At 35.0% G+C, this 22,223-nt stretch overlaps 2 protein-coding genes across 4 annotated transcripts in view; one reads left to right on the forward strand and one right to left on the reverse strand.

The window, feature by feature from the left end:
• The window catches only part of LOC105640982 (calcium-transporting ATPase 10, plasma membrane-type), a 35,804-nt gene extending 22,292 nt beyond the window's left edge, over positions 1 to 13,512 (forward strand). For all 3 annotated transcript variants that reach the window (XM_012225415.4, XM_037640610.2, XM_012225416.4), the window contains 28 exons: positions 179 to 248; positions 1,116 to 1,186; positions 1,273 to 1,356; positions 1,442 to 1,519; positions 1,604 to 1,675; positions 2,989 to 3,072; positions 3,149 to 3,231; positions 3,346 to 3,454; positions 3,536 to 3,591; positions 3,868 to 3,910; positions 3,988 to 4,071; positions 4,420 to 4,557; positions 4,656 to 4,721; positions 4,809 to 4,907; positions 7,006 to 7,116; positions 7,293 to 7,463; positions 7,956 to 8,015; positions 9,229 to 9,390; positions 9,520 to 9,636; positions 9,950 to 10,048; positions 10,332 to 10,469; positions 10,606 to 10,706; positions 11,425 to 11,470; positions 11,549 to 11,683; positions 11,852 to 11,959; positions 12,457 to 12,548; positions 13,026 to 13,123; positions 13,216 to 13,512. In XM_012225415.4, the coding sequence (XP_012080805.1) occupies positions 179 to 248; positions 1,116 to 1,186; positions 1,273 to 1,356; positions 1,442 to 1,519; positions 1,604 to 1,675; positions 2,989 to 3,072; positions 3,149 to 3,231; positions 3,346 to 3,454; positions 3,536 to 3,591; positions 3,868 to 3,910; positions 3,988 to 4,071; positions 4,420 to 4,557; positions 4,656 to 4,721; positions 4,809 to 4,907; positions 7,006 to 7,116; positions 7,293 to 7,463; positions 7,956 to 8,015; positions 9,229 to 9,390; positions 9,520 to 9,636; positions 9,950 to 10,048; positions 10,332 to 10,469; positions 10,606 to 10,706; positions 11,425 to 11,470; positions 11,549 to 11,683; positions 11,852 to 11,959; positions 12,457 to 12,548; positions 13,026 to 13,123; positions 13,216 to 13,229 (2,589 nt within the window). In that variant the 3' untranslated portion in view covers positions 13,230 to 13,512. The remainder of the gene's footprint in view (positions 1 to 178; positions 249 to 1,115; positions 1,187 to 1,272; positions 1,357 to 1,441; positions 1,520 to 1,603; positions 1,676 to 2,988; positions 3,073 to 3,148; positions 3,232 to 3,345; positions 3,455 to 3,535; positions 3,592 to 3,867; positions 3,911 to 3,987; positions 4,072 to 4,419; positions 4,558 to 4,655; positions 4,722 to 4,808; positions 4,908 to 7,005; positions 7,117 to 7,292; positions 7,464 to 7,955; positions 8,016 to 9,228; positions 9,391 to 9,519; positions 9,637 to 9,949; positions 10,049 to 10,331; positions 10,470 to 10,605; positions 10,707 to 11,424; positions 11,471 to 11,548; positions 11,684 to 11,851; positions 11,960 to 12,456; positions 12,549 to 13,025; positions 13,124 to 13,215) is intronic.
• Positions 13,513 to 14,758: 1,246 nt separating this feature from the next.
• LOC105632417 (uncharacterized) lies at positions 14,759 to 21,499 on the reverse strand. The gene is made up of 8 exons (XM_089725453.1): positions 21,403 to 21,499; positions 20,222 to 21,231; positions 19,926 to 20,113; positions 18,761 to 19,508; positions 18,255 to 18,670; positions 17,983 to 18,014; positions 17,032 to 17,394; positions 14,759 to 14,874 (listed from the first exon to the last, which is right to left on the reverse strand). The coding sequence occupies exons 1-8, from the start codon at positions 21,497 to 21,499 to the stop codon at positions 14,759 to 14,761; spliced, it is 2,970 nt and encodes a 989-aa protein (XP_089581579.1).
• Between the last annotated feature and the right edge of the window lie 724 nt (positions 21,500 to 22,223).

Consider the following 22,223-nt stretch of genomic DNA (forward strand, 5'->3'; position numbering starts at 1 on the left):
TTATGCAATATTATTAATTTATATATATTACTTTTCTTGTTTAAATGCCTTCTACTACATTTTCTCTTGTATGATGTTAAGAGGGATTGTCCCATTCTCTCACGATTTACATGATCTAATAAATTCACATTTGCTTATGTTTTTGGTTATGTCCTTTACAACATTTTTTCTCTTGTAGGGTATCAAGGAGGGATGGTATGATGGCGCAAGCATTGCTTTTGCTGTTATTCTTGTCATCGTTGTGACTGGTATGGGAATCCAAGTGCAATGTTTTATTGCATTGGCAAATCTTTTTGACAATTATATATTAGATTTCTTCATAAGTTGTTACAAACTGGCAAATGGATTAGAGAGGAATTATAATGTCACACATTGCAGTTTTTCTTTATCTTTTTGCAAGTAGAAGATGTTATTGGTCTTTTATGTATGAGCCAAATGAAAATTTAGGAGTTAGATGTATATCTTTATCTATTTTGGTGGTTCTCATATTAATATATTTGAGTGTAGGTTTTCTTTCTTCCTACAATTAATATCTGGGATAATAATAATAATGATAAAACAAATACTATGATTTGTTAGTTAGAATCATTTGAGAGAGTAATTTTCTTTGATAGTGGATTTTGTTGGGTAGAGGATCTCTGCTGAACCACCTTAGTGGGTTCTCTTATTTTGTTTTCCTACTTAAGCGTGAACAAATGTTATTGATGTCTCTAGATGTGAGCTCCTATTTTACCACCCATGGTTCTCCATGTCTGTTTGAAATTTCAGTTTTAGGCTGTGTATGGTCCTACATAAGTCTGTATAAATGAAGACATCTGTTAGGAACTCCAAAGATATGGAATCTTGTACCTTTTTTTGCTCCTTTTAATTGTTTAGATATCTAAAATAGCTCTCTTCAAATCTTATCATATTGCAATTGTATTGCATCTTGTATTGCATTTGTTTGGAAGGGAAAAATTAGGAGGAGAGGAAAGGGCAATAATAACAATAATATAGTTCTTGTGTAGAAGATAACATCCAGCTTTAAGCAGCAAAAAGAACCAATAATAACTTACTTGATGTCATTCTTGTGTAGAAGATAACATCCTTTGTTTTCTTTGTTTTTCTGTCTTCAGCTGTAAGTGATTACAGACAATCCCTTCAGTTCCAAAATTTGAATGAGGAGAAGAGAAACATACACATGGAGGTATATTTCTAACACGGCAAATAGTGGTTTTCGACTTGGATTTTGTCTTTTTTGAATATTATATATGAAAAAAATATTTGTTTTAGGTTATTAGAGGTGGTAAAAGAGTTGATGTTTCAATATATGACATTGTTGTTGGAGATGTTGTTCCTCTCAACATTGGTGACCAGGTAATCACATAAGCTATCCTTTTGTTGCAGTATATTTCATTCAGTTTTTATGCATAATTAATTGACATTATAAATACATCTTTAGGTACCTGCTGATGGAATTTTAATTACTGGTCACTCTCTTGCCATTGATGAATCTAGCATGACCGGAGAAAGCAAGATTGTAAGCCTTTCAATCGACCCTTTAGTGTTAAGACATTGCTCAAAGGACCTCTCTCACCAAGTCTGACTACTTATTATTCCACAGGTTCACAAGAATTCCAAGGCACCATTTCTAATGTCTGGCTGCAAAGTGGCGGATGGTAGTGGCACTATGCTGGTAAGTTCATTTTGTTTCTATCTCTGCCAGACATAATATTTTATGCTCATTTTCAGGAGTCTTTTTGCATGTCCTTTTTGTTATCGATTTTGGGCTAGACATAGTCAGAGAACGTTAAAAGAATTAATAGATTTTTCTCACTTCAATCCTTACACATCTTTCATATGTCTTTTGTTCATCCTGATACTTTTTTTGACTTAGAGGTTGCTGAAGGAGTTTCTTTCTAATAGTTATGATTTCGCTTTTCTCATGATATGGAATATCCTCTTATTTTTGAATAAAAGGGACAATATTGACTGGAGAGCTTTATTTTTAAGCAATGCCCTTTGATATCAATAGAATGTGTACAAAGATAGGATCAAAAGGTTTGCTTCTAGATATGTAAAATAGGAACTCCTCTCTTGTAAATTATGCCCTTGGCTTTTTGCTGAGTTATTCAGATGATTTTAAGAGGCTAACTCGAATAGTTTCCATAAACTGACAAAATTAAACTATCATGCCATCTTGTACCTCAGTTATTTTCTTTCCAAGGGTTCAATCTGCTAGTTCCGAGTTATTCATGTTTAGTAGATTCTCTTATTTGTTTTCTGGGATAATTGAGCATGCAGTTATGTGTTTTCTGAAAACATTTACTGGCCTAAGGGAGAAGTATAAAAAAGAGACTGCAACATCTGAAGTTGGAAAATTTTTGAGTTTCAATAAAGAGATACTGTATTTGGTTTACATGGAGGAAAGCATCTGATTTGGATGCATTTTCACAAAATTTAATATTCTTTCATGATATTTTATTCTTGAATGTGTATATTTGTCTCGTTTTTCATATTATCAGCTTATGTCTTATTCTTCTGTCCCCCTTACTTAACCCCCTTAAAAGAGTTCTTCTTGGGTTAAATTTACTATTTGCTTCACAAGAATTTCACTGTCGTTCTAGTGTTGTGATAGGAACCTTTACTGATATATAAAACTGGGAATAAGATGGTGCAGATATTTATCATGATAATGTTATAATGTATTTTTGTCTTCATTTCCAATGATTATTTGATCTTATAGTTGCAGCGCTCACCTCTGCCTTTCCTGGCATCATCTTATTTTGTGATTTTCCTAAAAACATAGAAGTGGTGCTTTTACCCTTTTGGGCTGCGTCGCAACTTTTTCTTTTTCTTTTTCTTTTTTTTTTTTTCTTTTTTGATTAGAGGAAATCCATTTTTCAGTCAAAACACATTAAAGTAAATTTTCTTCTTTCCCAATCAAATATAAACCAAAAGGTGTAGGTCTCAACTTGTCTTTATGCTTATATAATTTTCCTTGTTTAGGTGACAAGTGTTGGGCTTAACACTGAATGGGGGTTGCTTATGGCTAGTATTTCTGAAGACACTGGTGAAGAAACACCGTTGCAGGTTTGTTTTTTGATTATTGGTTTTAGTTATAATTAGTGTTCACAGGTTGTGCTTATTTTTGAATGATTGCTGGTAGGTGCGCTTAAATGGAGTTGCCACTTTTATTGGTGTTGTTGGGCTGGCGGTAGCTCTTATTGTCTTTATTGTTCTTCTAGTTAGGTAACCAAATTCTCTCTCTCTCTCTCTCTCGCTCTCCCCACCCCCCTTTTCTGATTTGTATGCGTTTCAGTGTCTATGTAAGTCTTTTGTCTTTCTAATATTGTTTTCCTACAGATTCTTTACTGGCCACTCCAAGAATCCAAATGGAAGTCGTCAGTTTACAGCGGGTAAAACTAGTATTGGTGATGCAGTAGATGGAGTCATTAAAATTCTTACTGTTGCGGTATGTGCACTTCTAATAAAATGCTCTCCCTTAGCTGTTATCTATGAGCAATTTTTGATCAACTAATTTGGAATTATATAGGTCACCATTGTAGTTGTTGCTGTGCCTGAAGGGCTCCCATTAGCTGTTACCTTAACGTAAGTTTCTGTACATGGAAATTATCTCTATATCTTATGTTCATAACAATCAGTTGCAATCCATGCTTCTCTTCTATTATTGCTTGTAATGGTGTGGGTTAGTGGTTTTGTTAGCAGTTAGCAGATAAATGTCCAACTTTCTCTTTGTGGCAGATCATGCTATCTGACTTCTGGATTTGCAGTTTTCATTATGATATTTTCACTAGTTTCTTTGCTCTTATGCTTTTTTTTTTTTTTTTTTTTTTTTTTTTTTTTTTTAAATTTTCTTTATGACAGTCTTGCCTACTCTATGAGAAAAATGATGGCAGACAAGGCCTTGGTACGTTTTATTTTATTTAGTTGTTAGTGCTTTTGCTAACATTTAGGATCTGTGCTTTAATAGAGGTTGAATTGCAGGTGCGTAGGCTTTCTGCCTGTGAAACCATGGGTTCTGCTACAACTATTTGCAGTGACAAGACTGGAACTTTAACACTGAATCAGGTGAATTATAATGCAGTTTTTGGTATTCATCTGAAGTTCAAAATTCTATATTATAAAAGTAGATGCAAATATGGGGGATATGGCTGGGTGATCTGCTCTATGTATACATGTACTTTTTTATACTTGAGTTCCTTCCCCTTTTCTTCTTGGATTTCCATAGAGCCATATCACTGGACAAGTGACGGGGATCCAACGATAAAATTTCAGTTTAACTTTTTGTGCCTTTTAATGTTGGGTGGTTATGTCTTGGAAGAAAATGCTCCAGATGCATGTTTGATTTATTGTGACGAAAAGTCATTCTATTTTTTCCCATCTGTTTGAACAAGCAGCAGGTTTTTTTATTTACAGATGACTGTTGTTGAAGCTTATGTTGGTGGTAAAAAAATTGATTCTCCGGAAAGCAAGTCAGAGTTGTCTCCTAAACTCTCCTCTTTACTTATTGAAGGCATTGCGCAGAACACAAACGGCAGTGTTTTTATTCCTGAGGTAGGAATGTCTAGTTGTATGAGCAAAGTAAACAAGTAGAGTGCTGCTGCTAATATAACATTGTTGACATCATGATTTGTTGCATTGCTCTCTCGCAGAATGGAGGAGACCTAGAAGTTTCTGGATCACCCACAGAAAAAGCTATTCTTGTTTGGGGAGTGAAGGTTTCTTTTTATAACTTCACCTTGTTTGTCACTTAGGTGAATTTGATTTCTTAAACTGATTATGCTTGTTGGTCCCTTGTTCAATAGCTGGGGATGAATTTTGATGCTGTCCGATCAGAATCGGCTATCATTCATGTTTTCCCTTTCAACTCGCAGAAAAAAAGAGGTGGTGTGGCAGTACAACGGGTAAGGTTACTTGATTTTTACGAAGTAATTTTTGTAAGAGAGAATAATATATGTTAACTGGGGTAACATTCTTAGGAAGTTGTTTTTGTTTGCAATTCCTGCGACTCCTTTTTGGTACTTACAAACATCCTAAGAATTTTAAAATCCAGTCGTCACATCTGATAATAAGAAGAGTATGCACCATATCAAAATAACTAGAATATTTATAGTTAGGGGTGTGTATTCAGCTGGTTCAGTCTCTGGTTCACAATTCTACAAACCAAAATAACCTGAATTTATTTTATCTTTGAACAATTGAACCAAAATTCTATAAATGACACAAAAAAAAAAAAAAAAAAAAATTCAACCAAACCATTTTATGAATTTCAGTTAGGTTGGTTACTCAGTTATCCAGCCATGTCCTTCATTGCTTACCTAAAATCTTTTGTAGATGCGAACAAATTCTTTGTAGTACATTAGACAAAAAGGGGGAAAAAAAAAAAAAAGAAGAGAGAAGAAACTGAGTCTAAAAGAACATCAAATCATCTAGTTGAAAAACCTTGATGACCCATGAAACCACCAATCCGAAATTGAATTCTTCATTACTTTGAAAAATACTTCTCTTGATCATAGTTTGATGAGAGCAGCCAAAACGTCTCCAATTGATATAAAAGGATATGAGTTGAGTAAGATGTGAATATGAGTGTAAAACGTCGAGAGCAGAAAGATAAAAAGAGAAATACACGGTTATATGGAGAAGGAAATGGCTTCTTAAAAAATTTGGAAGGTTAATGGCTTCTTGGAAAATGGTAAGGATATCCTGAAAGGTGGGTAGTTGAGATGAGAATTTAAATTCTTTCAAAAGCATATTTTATATTGGAAAGCCCTTTAACTTAAGCAGTTTGTTGATATAAGACCTTCAACTTAAGCAGTTTGTTTTTTAGTGTTTCTATGCTCGGGCTGTGTGTGGTGTTCAAGAAAAGCTCCTAAGAGTAGCAACTCTAGGTTTTCAACCTATATCCTTGTGGCTAAAGTTTGCTTCCGCTGATAGGACCGCCTGTTGGTTAATCAGATAAGATTTTTTTTTTTTTTTTTTTTTTTTTTTGAAGTTTAGAATTCAGAGAGCAAACCAAACGTAAAAATTGCTTAAAATCTAAAATTGATCCCAACTGAAAATTAAAATAACTGAATTGGATAAGACCGTATAATATCTGTTAAATTTAACCCAATAATGCTGACTCTGGGTCATAGTGTATTTTTTTATTAGCTAATTTCATATTTGGCTCATTTTGCATTGTCTGATGCACATAGTCTCCAACACAATTGAGATAATTGGTTCCAAAACCATGTTTACTGTTTAGGCAATCTTTTTAACTTTGTCTGTTCCTGAATTAATGTATAATATTTTTTGTAATATTCAGACTGCGTTTTGAAAAATGAAATTTTCTGGTCATAGAGATTGAGAAAAGTAATAGTTGCCAAAGGCTGGGATAAGGTGTTGGGTCAGGGTCCGATGGGCATCAAATATTCTACTTTTTCCCGATACTCGGGTTCAAATACTCATGGATCTGCTTTTTGCTTACTGGCTTCATATAATTCCGAAAACACTAGTTTTCTCGAAGCCTTTTGTTCATATCTCTCATAAAAGAGTGCTATTCCCCAAGGGTTATTTCTTCTTTGATCGATTCCTTCAGTGGCTGGGAGAAGGTGTTGGGTTCAGGGTCAAATGGGTCTGTCATTAACTTCTCCATTGACTGGGTTGTTTTCTTCTATGTTATCTTTGTTGTGCTGGTTAGGAAGCGTTTGAAAAGTAAAAAATGAAGCTAGTTTTCTTAATTTTTCCCCCTGGGAAATACAATATTGATTTAGAAAGAAATAATTTTACAAGACTGTATCATGCTCTCTTTCTCCGTTTTTAAATGAAGTTACTGCATATGAAATATTCAGTTTGCATTGAGATATAGATATAAGGCATTGTCAAGCGAAAATTGGTCGACTACTAGTACACAGTTTATCTATCACACTAGAAATATTGGAATATAAAAGTAGTTGTACAAAATATTTCTACAGTTGCTTTTGTGGTGACTTCTTGATTCTAAAATCGTGTTGTACTTCACAGCCTGATTCTGAAGTGCATATTCACTGGAAGGGTGCTGCTGAAATAGTCTTAGCTTCATGTACAGCTTACATTGATGGAAATGATCAGATCGTACCACTAACTGATGAAAAGGTTGGCCTAAATGTTATTTTCTCCTCTGCTTAGAATTTTAGGCAAATTTCTGATCATGTTTTTTCTTTTTTTTTTTTTTTTTTATATATCCTGCAAAGATGGGTGTCTATTGTTGTTTGTGTCTTGCTTGATATTGTTAGAGGATTCCTGGTAGTGAAAAGAGCTATTATTTGCAGTCTTTATTTTTCAAGAAAGCTATTGAAGACATGGCAGCTGGCAGTTTGCGCTGTATTGCAATTGCATATCGATCTTATGAGATGGATAAAGTTCCTACCAATGAAGAAGCTCTGTCTCAATGGGAATTACCTGAGGATGACCTTATTTTGCTAGCTATTATTGGCTTAAAGGTATTTATTCTTGCTGGAACAACAGGGCAGCTCTCGAATACAATATTTTATATTTTGAAGTTTGCCTTGCTTTTTCTATTTTATTTTTGTTTGAAATTTGGCCACTACTGGATTTCTTTTTATTTTGACATTACTATTGGATAAACATAGAATAAAATGCCTTGTGAGATGCTTAAGTGGCTGCCATATGGTCATGCGGACATGTTATCTTCCTTTTTTTTTTTTTTTTTTTTTTTTTTTTTTTTTTGTGTATTCTTACAATAACTAGATTGTCATTTGCTTTGTACTAGATATTAATGATAACTAACACACAAATTATATAATTATAATTAATGTTAATTTGTAGAAAATGGATTTCTTTAAATTTTAAATTCACCATTGCATTATCATAGAACCAGCTGCTCTATGAGATGCTGAAATGGTGTTGCTTGGTCATGTTATCCTCCTCTTTTGCCTTTTTGGTATCTGAACTTGTGGCTATAATACATGCAGGACCCATGTCGACCAGGTGTAAAAGAAGCTGTGGAACTATGCCAAAATGCTGGTGTGACGGTAAAGTCTGTGATGCCAAAGTGATATGTTCAAAGCATGTACTCTGAGATAATATTTTCTCAGTTTATTCTTTGCTGTCCAATTATTGCTCATTGTCTAGTCCCTCTCTGTGTTTTTTTTTTTTTTTTTTTTTTTTTTTTTTTTTTTATGGTTTTTGAGCTGCATATGTTTTGGCAAGCTAACTAACTGTTGTGAAAATACACCAACTCGTGCATGCTGGTGTAGTTATGTGTTTAGTGCTATCTCTTTACCCATTTGAATTTTTGCTGTGTTGATACAAATAATCTTTGCCGTGTTGTTTTGTTTGGCATGTTATTTAGCATGTTGCCTTGGATACCTGCTTCCTTTGTTGATTATGGTGACCTATCACAATTTACTTTGGTATCACCATATAATCCCATATTAAAAGTATTTGTGCTGTGTAATGTAATTTATTGGGTTTTCTGGAAATGCAATGCATAATAGTGTAAAATCTTATAGGGGCCAATAGGCCAAATAGCTTGATGGTCAGATACCTCCGTTGTTTGTGCAGGCTTAGGGGGCTCAAACATCTAGCCCTCAAACTTAAAAAAATTGAAAACAAATTATTAGTATGGATGTAACCGCTGCTACATATGTTCTGTCGTATTCTGGAATGTAGTAAATTTTTGTTTTTATTTACGGGAACTTGCACTGTAAGTAGATTTGATTTCCAAGAATAAGTTTGTGCTCTCTCTTCCATTTTTTGTATATTGCTGCAATCAAGAAGCTATCGACAATTTGGAACCTTTCTATCATATTATATCTTGATGATCATCAGGGTTGTGCAATGATCAGAAGAGAAGGATTGTACAATAATACAACTTTTGTTGATCATTCTGATATAATATGGTATGATTTGGCAGTGCAACTATTATATCTTGAAGCGAAAAATCAGACCTCTTCATAATTTGTCTTTTACAAATTGTTTTTGCACCATTGTTTTTGTAAATTTCTTTCTTTTTATTTATTTATCTATTGTTTCAGACTCCGACAACATAGCTATATCTGAAAAAATTTGAATGATAAAGAAAAAAATTTTGTTTGATTTCATTTGAACTTGCATCTCCTGTATTGATGCTGTGTTTTTATGATGCTTGTTCCTGTCTCAAATGGTTATCTCAATATCCCGAACTTTATTGATACTGAATATAATTAATTTAAAGTAATCTTCTTTTTCATTTTGTTTTTATAGGTGCGTATGGTCACTGGCGATAATCTTCAAACTGCAAGAGCAATTGCTTTAGAATGTGGGATATTACGTTCAAATGAGGCAATGGAGCCTATTGTTATCGAAGGAAAAGTTTTTCGAGGCTTATCAGACACAGAAAGGGAGGAAAGAGCTGAGCAGATATTGGTGTGGAGAGTCTACGTTTGAAATTCTTTTTCAAATTTCCTAATCTTTGCATGTCACAATGTCCTAATATTTGTTGTTATCCATGGTGGTAAATTTGTTAATTTTTCACTTCCACAATATATTGGGTAGGTGATGGGACGATCTTCTCCAAATGACAAGCTTCTGTTCGTGCAAGCATTGAAAAAGAGGAGACATGTTGTTGCTGTAACTGGAGATGGTACAAATGATGCTCCTGCATTGCATGAGGTATGTTTTGCCCTGATCTTGAAATCCTTGAATTATTTCTGTGGATGATTGGTCAGGGAACCAGTATGAATTTAAAGCGATCTTGGCAGTCATGCAACAATTGTTTGGTTTATGATCACCTGATGTTATGAATATAGTTTGGTTTTGTTTCCTAATGAGTTTCAACTATGCTTACTAGTGTAGGATACTGATCTTCTTATGTTCTTGCTTTTTCTTCAATCATTTGCATGCATATGTTCATGCACGTGAAAGTGTTACTTTTATTTTATTTTATTTGTTTTCACTTTTGCCTTTGTCATCATTTAACGTTCAGGCGGATATTGGCCTTTCAATGGGTATTCAAGGAACTGAAGTTGCTAAGGAGAGCTCAGATATAATTATCCTGGATGATAATTTTGCTTCGGTTGTGAAGGTTAGTTACTTTAATTTGATTGTCTGTAGTATTTTTCTGAAAGATGCAAATATGGGGCAGGATTTGTATCCTGTCCTGTAATTACCTTTTTCAAATGTTGTATTGATGGAGGTCCCAGCCTTGGTATTCTGTATTCTATCATCATTATGCAAAACGGCCTAGTAGTATAATTGAAATCTCCTGCTTTATATTTGAGGCCAAAATTGCTCTTGAATGAATGTCTTTAATTTTTTTTTTTTTTTTGAATCAATGGAACTTTCAATAAAATATAATATTTATGTAGGTTGTGCGATGGGGTAGATCTGTATATGCGAATATTCAGAAATTCATCCAGTTTCAGCTTACGGTTAATGTTGCAGCTCTCATCATAAATGTTGTAGCTGCAGTTTCCTCTGGTGATGTCCCATTGAACGCTGTGCAGGTTTGTATGCTCTCATGCTTCAAAAAAAAAAAAAAAAAAAAAAGGTAGATGGTCAAAGGCACAACTGAAGGAGGGAACGATGGTTGCCCTATATTATGCATGCTTGAGTTAATATTTCTCTTTTCTTGCTGTACAGCTTCTCTGGGTTAACCTTATCATGGATACTCTTGGAGCATTGGCATTGGCTACTGAGCCACCTACAGACCATCTAATGCATAGACCACCAGTTGGTCGCAGGTAAGATATGTTTTGGTGGCTGCTCCTTGTCAAGGAACTGAAATTGACCTGTAACTAGAATTGACAAAAATTTAGCTGATCCATGTTAAAACTGAGCTCCTTTGTGTAATCCTAGTAAAATGGTTGGTTGATGGTTGGTTTGACTATTGTGCACACCCTCATCAACCCACAGGGGATCCTCTCTGATGGTTGGAAATACATAATATTGGAGAATTAGGATCTTTTTTTTTAAAACGTCCATTGCTTGATATCAGTCCTTTTTTTTTTTTTAATTTAATTTCTCTTACAAATTTTTTAGTTGGTCTACTTTATCCCTGAGGTCGGGGTGTTACCTATAGAATGAGTTAAGATGATGTGCTTGTGTACTTGAATTTTTTAGGCCATTTTTTTAAGCATCCTGTTGGACTAGTATCTGCTTATGCCTAAGGTGGTGTTCTTTCTGTCCTTGTCATGCAAAAAACATACAAGGGATAATCAATGTTGCCTACATCTGCCTAGGGTGATAATTTTGGTTTAAGGAATATTCAAAAGATTGCTTCATCCTTGCTGATGTTTGATTTAATGTTCGAAATGAACAATTGCTTTCTCTGTATATTGTTTATTGATTTATACATATGGTTCAGATACTGTTTCTATTATCAAACCAACAAAATTAGGAAATTGTATTTTGTAATTTAGATGTTTATGTAAAAGGTGCTTATATTATATCTTTATTCAGGGAACCCCTGATAACAAATATCATGTGGAGGAACCTGCTGATACAGGTATATATTGTTTCATGTTCTGTTTTTTTCTGTCGTTTTACATATATGTTCACTGCTAATAGTTTCATTCAAAATCAGGCAGCATATCAGGTGAGTGTGTTACTTGTCCTTAATTTCCGAGGGAGGACTTTATTAGGTTTGAAGGATGACAACCTTGAGCATGCAAACAAAGTGAAGAATACCTTAATATTCAATGCCTTTGTGCTCTGTCAAGTGAGTCTCTTTCTCATTAGCATACATAAAGTTGCAATTTTTTAGTGTTTTTCTTTTCCTCTTTCAGCAGTCTTTCAAATGTGGATTATTTTGGAGCTTTTTGGTCTCTTTCCCTATATGAGCTTGGTAAAGTATGAAGGAGAGCTAATTGTTTACTTTGGAATGCAGATCTTCAATGAATTTAATGCCCGTAAACCAGATGAACTAAATGTTTTCCAAGGAATCACAAAAAACCGTCTTTTCATGGGCATAGTCGCTGTAACACTCGTGCTCCAGGTGGGACTACTAAATTCTTCATTTTTGTTTTTGTATCTTCTATAGCAGTTACAAAATTTCAAACATATAATAAAGGGTACTTAATTCTTTGTATCATATGATTACTTAAACTTTACAATTGGACTATGAAAAATATATATTTGCAAATTGAAATGTGACCAGACAAAACAGAGCGACAACCATAAAAATGAAACTAAGACCTAAGACATTTTAGTTTTGCATACCTAAAAAATTATTGGATTTACTACTATGCCAAAACTTTATTATTGGTTACAGTTAATATTAATATAAATATAAATTCTTGAAGATATTTAATTGTATCATTTTTTTGTGAGGTAATATTAGAAAATATTAGCCTTTCTATGTTACATATAATAGTGTGAGACTAAATTTGACTTTGTTATCTAAATTTACATGTCATCACACACACACATGCGGATAGCTTTTGCTTGTTTATATACTTTAGTTGTTTTACTTTCCTTTTTGTTTGTTTTTAGATCATTATCATTGAGTTTATTGGCAAGTTCACTTCAACCGTCAAGCTTAATTGGAAACAGTGGTTGGTTTCTGTTGCCATTGCTATTATCAGGTCAGTGAGAGTTCTATGATATTTAGCATGTATTTCTTCCAAGTTTTGTTTTTAATGGTTGAATGACCATAATTTATAGGGAGGATTTTGTTGCTAATGTCACATGCAAGCAAAACTAATCATAGCAGCAACTCAGTTATAATTAAAGTAAATTAATAGTTAGTCCGTTTATACTCGACCCTTATTTTCAAAATTTAATTAGTCCCTCAGTTTTACCTTTGTTACACTTCTTAATCCTTTTAAAAAACTGTGAATTTAAGAGAAGGATCAAGTAGTGTAATAAAGACAAAATCGAGACTATAAAACTATGAAAATATGGATCCTGACTATTGCATTTTAGTATAACTAGAGGATTAAATACTAATTTACTCATTATTGTTACTAGTTAATGATGAAAATGAGAATCATATCATTATTAGTATTGTTGATTTATTGTTTTTATTTACTAATGAGAATCCTTTTTGCCTCTCTCTGTAGTTGGCCTCTTGCTGCTGTTGGAAAACTAATACCTGTACCAGATACTCCCTTGCACAAGTTCTTTCCAAGAAGATTTTTTGGACGTACAAATTCGTCAAGTAAGAATTTAGTTATAAAGTTAATTGTTTGTACTTGCATGTTTTGTTCCAATTTATATAAAAATGTGTTCTTTACTTGATGTCTCTGTCAGGTCAACCAGCTTAAGGCATGAGCTTTTTACAGGATTGCCATGAAGCCGTCTTTATACGAAGCCACCTGTTTACTCCTTTTGTGGCTTATAGGATGACACAAATTAACACGGACATTAACATACAGTTTTATCAAGACAGGTTTTTGGCAGCAAAATTTCTTTCCAAGGGTTTTTGAATTTGTTTGTTTCTTTTTTTAACAAATACTTGGGCCATTTTGCTGTTTCGGTTTTACTGTGTTTGTACAGAATTTTTTTTTATTCCAAATTAAATGCTTATATTCTGATATTATTCCTACACTTGCGGGGCCAACTTGGATGTTTTGTTCTATCAATGGTTGTCAAACTTGTTATCAGCAACAATGGAAAATACAGAAAGAGAACAAATAAAAAAAATTGAAGGCCTTTAAGGTTTCGAGGGGCGTAGGAAAACTTCATTCGCTCTTTCCCTTTTGGTCTAAAATCAAACTTGCGAAGGTCTGGATTGCAAGTTTTCTTTCCTACATTTTGCAAATATTTTGTTTATGGGCTCAAACTTTGCATCTTGTATCAATTTCACTCTAAATTCAACTTAACCTCTTAGGTACTCCAATTGAAACTTTTTGTTATTAATATACTCTAATTTGAAATTGATCAAAATTAGTGTATAAAATATACTCTCTAAGGTATAAAATATACTCTCTAATTTGAAATTGATCAAAAATTAGTGTATAAAATATACTCTCTTTGTTCTCTTCAGAAAAAATTTCCATTTAGAGTGTTTATTTTATATAGAGAATTTTACTTTAAATGAAAATTTTGAGAAGGATGTTTATTTTGATATGTAAACTCTAGATTACTCGAGAAAACATGGCGTACGACAAAAACAATCTTAAACCTCCAAACATCCAAATACAAATTATGACAAATATATTGAATAAAAGATAGAAACTATGAGTATTTTGTTTTATTTTGAAGCCATTGTAGAGTATTTTGCTTTACTCTAAACTTATCTCTTGATTATTTCTTCTCTAGTAATCTAGGATTGCCCTATTAAAACAAGATAAAATTTGAATTAAGGATGAAATTATAATTAAATGTGACCCCTAATTCGAATTCAAAGCACAATTATGACAATGTAATAGCCATAATTTGAATTCGATGTGCAGTTGTGATAAAACATTAAAATCAGAGTATCTAAGGATTAAGGTCGTTTTGGAGTGCAATTGTTACAAATGCCTAAATTTAGGGTATTTATAATTTAGCCAACTTATTTCTTGGGTTAAGTTAACTTAAGAATGAGTTATGAGATCCACATTTAATATATTTTATTCACTAATTTTGATCAATTTTGAATTATGGTTCAATTGTAACAAAAAAGTTACAATTGAAGTGCCTGAGCAGTTAAATTGGATTTAGAGTGTAGTTGCTAAAAGATGCAAAGTTTAAGCTTTATTAATGGTTTAGCTTTCTATTTATACACCAATAACTTTGAGACCAAATAAAATTAGGGTTAAGATTTTGCATAAAAAATAAAAAAAATGTTGCCTCCATTCATAAAGTTAACTTAAGCGCAAGCTATAGCAAAACACCGTTTGATGAGACAATTACTCTCATCCTCTTCTCCCCTTGTTCCATCGATTTCTCTCACTCTTTCTTTATTGTAATGCATTTGTAGATATTCTAGAATTATGAAAATTATGTTAATCAAAATGACACCTTTTTCTAATTTCCTTCTGTTTTATTAACCAAAATGACACCCTTTTCCAATTTCCTTCTATTTTGATAAAAACATTCCTGTTAACGTCTGAAAGAGAGATTTCTTTTTTTCTATGTTCACCTTAGATTATACGAATTGGGATAACAGATTTGGTATTTTCCTAACAAACAATAGTTTTCTACCGTCTATGATCTAAACAGGGAACCAAATAGAAATTCAAATGGTATAAAAATCGTGGAGATATAAATCAAAATCATTTGATCCAATATTGACAGAGGCAACATGCCATTAATCCATAGGAAAACACTATAGATAAAAGTGAAGAAAGGATGGAGGAGTATGGAAATAAAAGAGGCTAAAGGAAAAATGAACAATGAAAACGATAAATGGATTTTTGCAGTCGATTAAGCGTAATCTTTACAAATTAGTCTACACCCTATTTATAGTCCAAGTATAACCTATCCACAAGCTAATTGACTCTTTACAATTCAAATACAAATTAATTCGAATACGAAATAAGGTACAAAGTATTTTGAAACTGCTTATATCTATGTTTTACCTACAGTAAGTGGAAAATACATATGTTGCTCTAAATTATATTTTAATTAATACTTTTGTCTCTCTAATTTTGAGAAATAACTATGACCCTAACTTTTGCTTCTGTCCAAAAGGATTATTTTAGTTAGGGATGCCATTGTTATTTCTCAAAAGTAGAGGGATAAAGTGTTAATTATGACATAATTTAAGGACTAAGATGTATTTTATTGTACTTTAAATGATTACATTTAAAAAATGTTATTTTAGTCTTTTCATTTCAATTAACAATAAATAACTCCTTTTTGAATGAAAGGACTTGACAGTGAGACATAAGTAAAAGTTAAAGACATCATAGTTATTTTTTGAAAATAGAGAGGCAAAAGTGTTAAATGGAATATAATTTAGGGATCTATATATACTTTACAAATAGTAAATTTAATTGGTGACTCTATAAAATCCATTTGTGAACCTTACCCAAACGAGCGCTATGATTCATTTTCCAGTGGATTGGATTTAGCGCTCGGGTCGAGGTCTCACACAATCCCACCACCATCACCACCATTGCTTCGCCACTGCCTCAACACTCTACAATCACCACCACAACCACCATCTCAACCACTTTACCACCACCACTAATACGACCCTAGCCAATTAACAAGTACTCTTGCAAATCAACAAGGAACATCTAGCGGAAAGCATGCAATCTCGGAAGTACCCGACAATCCCTTTAACCCCCAAGTACTCTTGAAGAGAGAAAGCAAGGAATTTAGAACAAGAATCAGAAACTTACCTTCAAGTACTCTTGAAAACAATTCTGAAATTCTTGGTGCAATTAATCTTGTAGAACTCACAAGCTTAACTACTAAGGATATTTTGGTTCTATGAAGAACACAATCTATTCTTGAAAGAACAAGAAGAAAACGTTTTGTTTTTTTTTGATTTCAATTCAATGGTGGCTGTTGTGCAACTCTTACAACAATATAAGTAACCTAAGCTAACCCTAATGTGGCCCAAATGGGCTTAATTAAATACAAGTCCAAGCTAACTACTTAAAACAATCCTGACTTAAACATTAACTAACTTAGGCTGGCCCTACTCTAGAAAATAAGCCCAACCAACCTTACACTTAATTAATTAAGTCCACTAAAAGAATTTAAACAAAATAGGGCAAATGGGCCGAAGGCCCTACACAACCCATACTTAAGCTCATAATAAGATAACAACCTCCTAAATTTGCCTAAGTATAGAATCATGTAAAATGCATCAAATGGCAGCCTCATTGCACGCCTCAAGCATCATAACAAGCTTTGGTGCTTCTTCAAGTTCAATCTCACATCTTGCATAATTATGATCTTGAAGCTCCAGTGTGATTTGTTCTTGAGCAAATGCATTCAAGGCTGTTCGTAGCTTGGTTGCACGAGCTCTTGTGATTGGCCCCACGGGTAGAGCTAGAGGATCCTTCACCTTGCTTCCTTGATCCGTATCATTCCCTCCCTCCTCAAAAAGATTTGTCCTCAAATCTGAATCATAATCAAATGGAGAAAGGTCAGAAACATTAAAGGTAGCAGACACGCCATACTCACCTGGTAGATCAATCTTGTACGCATTGTCATTGATCCTCTCCAACACTTGAAAAGGCCCATCACCTCGGGCCGCAAGCTTTCCTTTCCTTTGGTTTGGAAATCTTTCCTTCCTCATGTGCACCCAAACCCAATCTCCAGGTTGAAATATCACACGCCTCCTTCCCTTGTTGGCACGGTCAGCATAGCTTTTGTTCTTCATGTCTATATGAGCCCGAGCTTTAGCATGTATCTCCCGGATCAATTCAGCCTTCTTTTCACCATCTAAGTTAGCAATTTCACTTAAAGGCAAAGGAGATAAATCAAGTACAGTTAAAGGATTAAAACCATACACAAGCTCAAATGGACTATAACCACTAGAAGAATGTATAGACCTATTATAAGCAAATTCAATGAAAGGTAAACAATCCTCCCAGGTTTTCAGATTCTTACCAACCACCGCTCTAAGTAAAGTACCTAGAGTTCTGTTAACTACCTCAGTCTGTCCATCCGTTTGGGGATGACAAGTAGTAGAGTACAGCAACTTTGTACCAAGCTTACCCCATAAAACACGCCAAAAGTGAGAAAGGAATTTGGCATCACGGTCTGAGACTATGGTGCGTGGCACCCCATGCAATCTCACAACCTCCCTGAAAAACAACTCAGCAATATGGACAGCATCATCACTCTTATGGCATGCAATGAAATGTGCCATCTTACTAAACCTGTCCACAACAACAAAAATACTATCCCTACCACGCTTTGTTCTGGGCAATCCAAGTACAAAATCCATAGAAACATCAGTCCAAGGCAAAGTAGGTACAGGTAAAGGCATATAAAGGCCATGAGGCATAGATTTAGACTTAGCTTGCTTACATGCTATGCACACACCACACAGTTTCTCTACATCCCTACGCATATGTGGCCAAAAGAAATGTTCAGCAAGTATATCATATGTTTTAAGAACACCAAAATGCCCCATAAGTCCTCCACAATGCGATTCTAATACAAGCAATTCACGCATAGAACATTTGGGTATACAAAGTTTATTTCCCTTAAATAAAAACCCCTCATGCCTAAAGAACTTATTAAATGCCCCATGTTCACATGCACTCCAAATAAGACCGAAGTCATCATCATCAACATACAAGGATTTTATATGCTCAAATCCTAACAACTTAGCATTAAGAGTAGTAATTAAAGCATACCTCCTAGAAAGTGCATCAGCCACAATATTTTCTTTCCCTTGCTTGTATTTAATCACAAAAGGAAACTGTTCAATGAATTCAACCCACTTACCATGTCTCTTGTTCAACTTACCTTGTCCCTTGAGGTGCTTTAAAGACTCATGGTCAGTGTGTATGACAAATTCTTTGGGTAGAAGGTAATGTTGCCATACCTCCAATGCTCTCACTAGAGCATATAGCTCCTTATCATAGGTTGAATAATTGAGTTGCGCTCCATTGAGTTTCTCGCTGAAATAGGCAATAGGCTTTCTCTCCTGCATCAACACTGCACCAATACCTACACCAGAAGCGTCACACTCAATCTCAAATGTTTTATCAAAGTCAGGTAAAACTAAAATAGGAGCAGAACAAAGAATGGATTTTAAAGTATCAAATGCCCTTTGTTGCGCTTCCCCCCATTTGAACCCAACTTCCTTCTTTACCACCTCTGTGAGTGGGGCTGCTATAGTAGAGAAGTCCTTCACAAACCTCCGGTAGAAGCTTGCCAAGCCATGGAAACTCCTCACCTCAGATATAGATTTAGGAGTTGGCCATTCTCGAATTGCTTTAACCTTCTCCTCATCGACTTCAATCCCCTGTGCACTCACAACAAAACCAAGAAAAACAAGCCTATCTATGCAAAAAGTGCATTTCTGTAGTTTAGCATATAACTTTTCAGCTCTCAAAGTTATCAATACTAACCTAACATGCTCAATATGCTCATCAATAGGTTGGCTATAAATCAGTATATCATCAAAATAAACCACAACAAATTTGCCTAGAAAAGCACGTAAGATATGGTTCATTAATCTCATGAAAGTACTAGGTGCATTTGTTAGTCCAAATGGCATAACCATCCACTCATATAAACCATATTTAGTCTTAAAGGCAGTTTTCCATTCATCACCTAACTTCATTCTAATTTGATGATATCCACTCATTAAATCAATTTTCGAAAAGTATTTACTACCATGCAGTTCATCTAACATATCATCTAGCCTAGGAATTGGATGGCGATACTTAACTGTGATTTTGTTGACAGCTCGGCAGTCAACACACATCCTCCAAGAACCGTCCTTCTTAGGCACAAGTAATACAGGCACTGCACATGGGCTCATACTCTCCCTCACAAATCCCTTAGACAACAGGTCATCAACTTGGCGCTGCAACTCCTTAGTCTCCATGGGGTTGCTCCTATACGCTGGCCTATTAGGAATTGTGGCTCCGGGCACGAAGTCAATCCGATGCTCAATGCCTCTTAGGGGTGGTAGTCCGCTAGGCATTTCATCAGGAAACACATCAGAAAACTCCTGCAACAAAGAAACAAAACTAGGAGGCAAAGAAGACATGTCAATGTCAGTCAAATTAAGCAAAGTTTCCTTAAACCGAATCATTAAGATTGGTCTACCCTCACCAACACTGCTACGGATCTCTCTCTCTCTTACATACATGTTTTGTTTCTTTCTTCCCTCTCTTGGTGTTTCACTCACCAATGGGCCATTCAATTGTTTCTTTTCACTCTTGGCCTCTTTATCCCTTTTTTCTTTATCTTTATTTTCTCCCTCCCCCTGAATACAATTCTGCCCCTCACTTTCTAATATCCTCTTTTGGTCCAAATAGACCTCTTGTGGTGTTAAAGGAGCTAGAACCACATTTTTACCCAAATAGGCTAGGGAGAACCGGTTGGTGTACCCGTCATGCTGGACTCGCCTGTCAAATTGCCATGGGCGGCCTAGAAGAATATGCCCAGCTAGCATAGGTACTACATCACAAGTGACCTCATCCTTGTACCTTCCAATGGAAAATGGCACCTTCACCTGCTTGTTTACTCTTACAGAACCCATATCATTTAGCCATTGAAGCTTATATGGCCTTGGGTGCTGCACACATGTCAAACCCAATTTCTGCACCATGCTCAAACTAGCTACATTAGTGCAACTTCCACTATCAATAATCAAAAGACATACCTTGTCAAGTACCAAGCACCTAGTATGGAAAATATTCTCTCTTTGTACTAAGCTCTCCTCTTGAACTTGCAAGTTGAGAACTCGCCTAGTAACTAGTAATTGTCCCATCTCAGGTTGTAAAACTTCATCATCAACCTCATCATCATCATGGCAGTCTTCAAGTGGTGGCATTGGGTTTTCTTCATCCTCAGATTCAGAATAGGTGTATCCATCCCTAATCACTATTACTCTCTTATTAGGGCATTGAGAAGATATATGGCCCTTCCCAAGACACTTGAAACATTTGATGTCTCTACTAGGAGTATTGGAACTTGAACCCTTTGAATAAGTTGGCACATTAGGCGTGAATGCCTTAGGCACTGAATCTGTCCCCTTTTGTGTAGAGCTTTGAAACTCCTTTTTCTCCTCCCTTTTAGGCCATCTAGCACCCCAAGAATTGCTGTTGTTGTTGGCAGCCCTATATGATGTGGTGCTCTTCCCTTTTCTCTGCTTCTCTAACTTCATAGCCATATTCAGCATCTCCTCCATGGAATCATACTTGTACATCTCTAATGCATCAGCTATGTCTTTATTAAGGCCACCTAGGAATCTAGCCATGGTCACCTCCTCATTTTCCTCAATGTGTGCTCTAGCCATGCACATCTCCATATCTTTATGATAGTCTTCTACTGATTTGGCTCCTTGGACGAGTCTATGAAGCTTCTGATGCAACTCCCTGAAATAATGCTCAGGAAGAAAACGTTTTCTCATTACCTCCTTCATGTCTTCCCAATTGTGGATAGGTCGTCTTCCCACTTTTCTTCGACTCTGATTAAGTTGATCCCACCAAAACAGAGCATAGTCTTGGAACTCTAAGGCTGCAATTTTCACCTTTTTCTCTTCAGTATACCTGTTGCATTCAAAGATCATCTCGACCTTCCTCTCCCATTCCAAGTATTCGTCTGCATTGTTTCGGCCTTTGAAAGGTGGCACCTTGAGTTTGATGTTACCCAAGTTACCATCTAATGGTGTGTCAACCTCTTCGTCATCCTCTCCATAGTAAGTTTCATTTCTGTAAACACGGCCTCTACCAATCCCTCTTCCTCTTCCTCTATTATTTCTACCTCCTCTTGCCCACATAGGCTCTCTATGCCATTCATCATCCTCTTCTTCATACTCTTCATGCCAAGGTTGTCTAGAGTGCTCTTTGGAAGTGGTTGCACCCCTCCTTGTGGCATTAGGGTCATGTCTTTCTGTCCTTTGTTCCTGAAGTTCCAGTCTATCATTAAAACTCTCCATAAGCCTAGTGATTCGTCCCATCTCTCCAGAGAAGGCATCTAGAAAGGCTTGTAGTTTTGGATCTTCAACTTTGAGAGGGCTGTCATTCTTATCTCTAGATGAATCAGACATCCTGAAATAGAATACAAACACAAAACTAAAGGAAATGGTTAGTTTATCACTCCCTCACGTGTTTCTCTCTTTATTTGGCTTTTTTCACAATATGTGGGTTTCACTCCAGCCTTTTACCACTCTTTCCACTTGAATAATTGCACTTCAGAATCCCAAAGTTGCTACAAAAGTCAAGAGAAAGTTAGGAAAACAAAGAATATAATTAAGTAATGCACAAACTCTATCAAGAAATCACAATGTTTGAATGGCAATACAAGAATAAGAAAGGTGTATTGCTAGAAATCAATAAACTAAAGTGTAGGAACAAGCAAATAACACTTTAGCAATGTTAAATGAAGCAAAGATAGCACACAAACAAGAAATTGAAACTAGAATTTAAAAGACGATTTAGGGATATAGTGTATGAATTTAGTTCACTACAAAGCAAACCAAATATGGACCTAATTAATTCTACCCAATCAAAGCAAGCAAACAAAGAAAACCCAAAAAAATTTTTTTTTTTTTTTAAAAGGTACTGTAGCAAGTTTGCTTCTGAGTTCCTGTAGCAAGTTACTGTAGCAGACGTTTTAAGGTACTGTAGCAAGTTTGCTTCTGAGTTCCTGTAGCAAGTTACTGTAGCACAACGTTTTTGATT

The sequence above is a fragment of the Jatropha curcas genome, chromosome 8 (genome assembly GCF_041381405.1).
Source record: "Jatropha curcas cultivar XTBG-Jc1 chromosome 8, XTBG_Jcur_1.0, whole genome shotgun sequence".
Lineage (NCBI taxonomy): Eukaryota > Viridiplantae > Streptophyta > Magnoliopsida > Malpighiales > Euphorbiaceae > Jatropha > Jatropha curcas.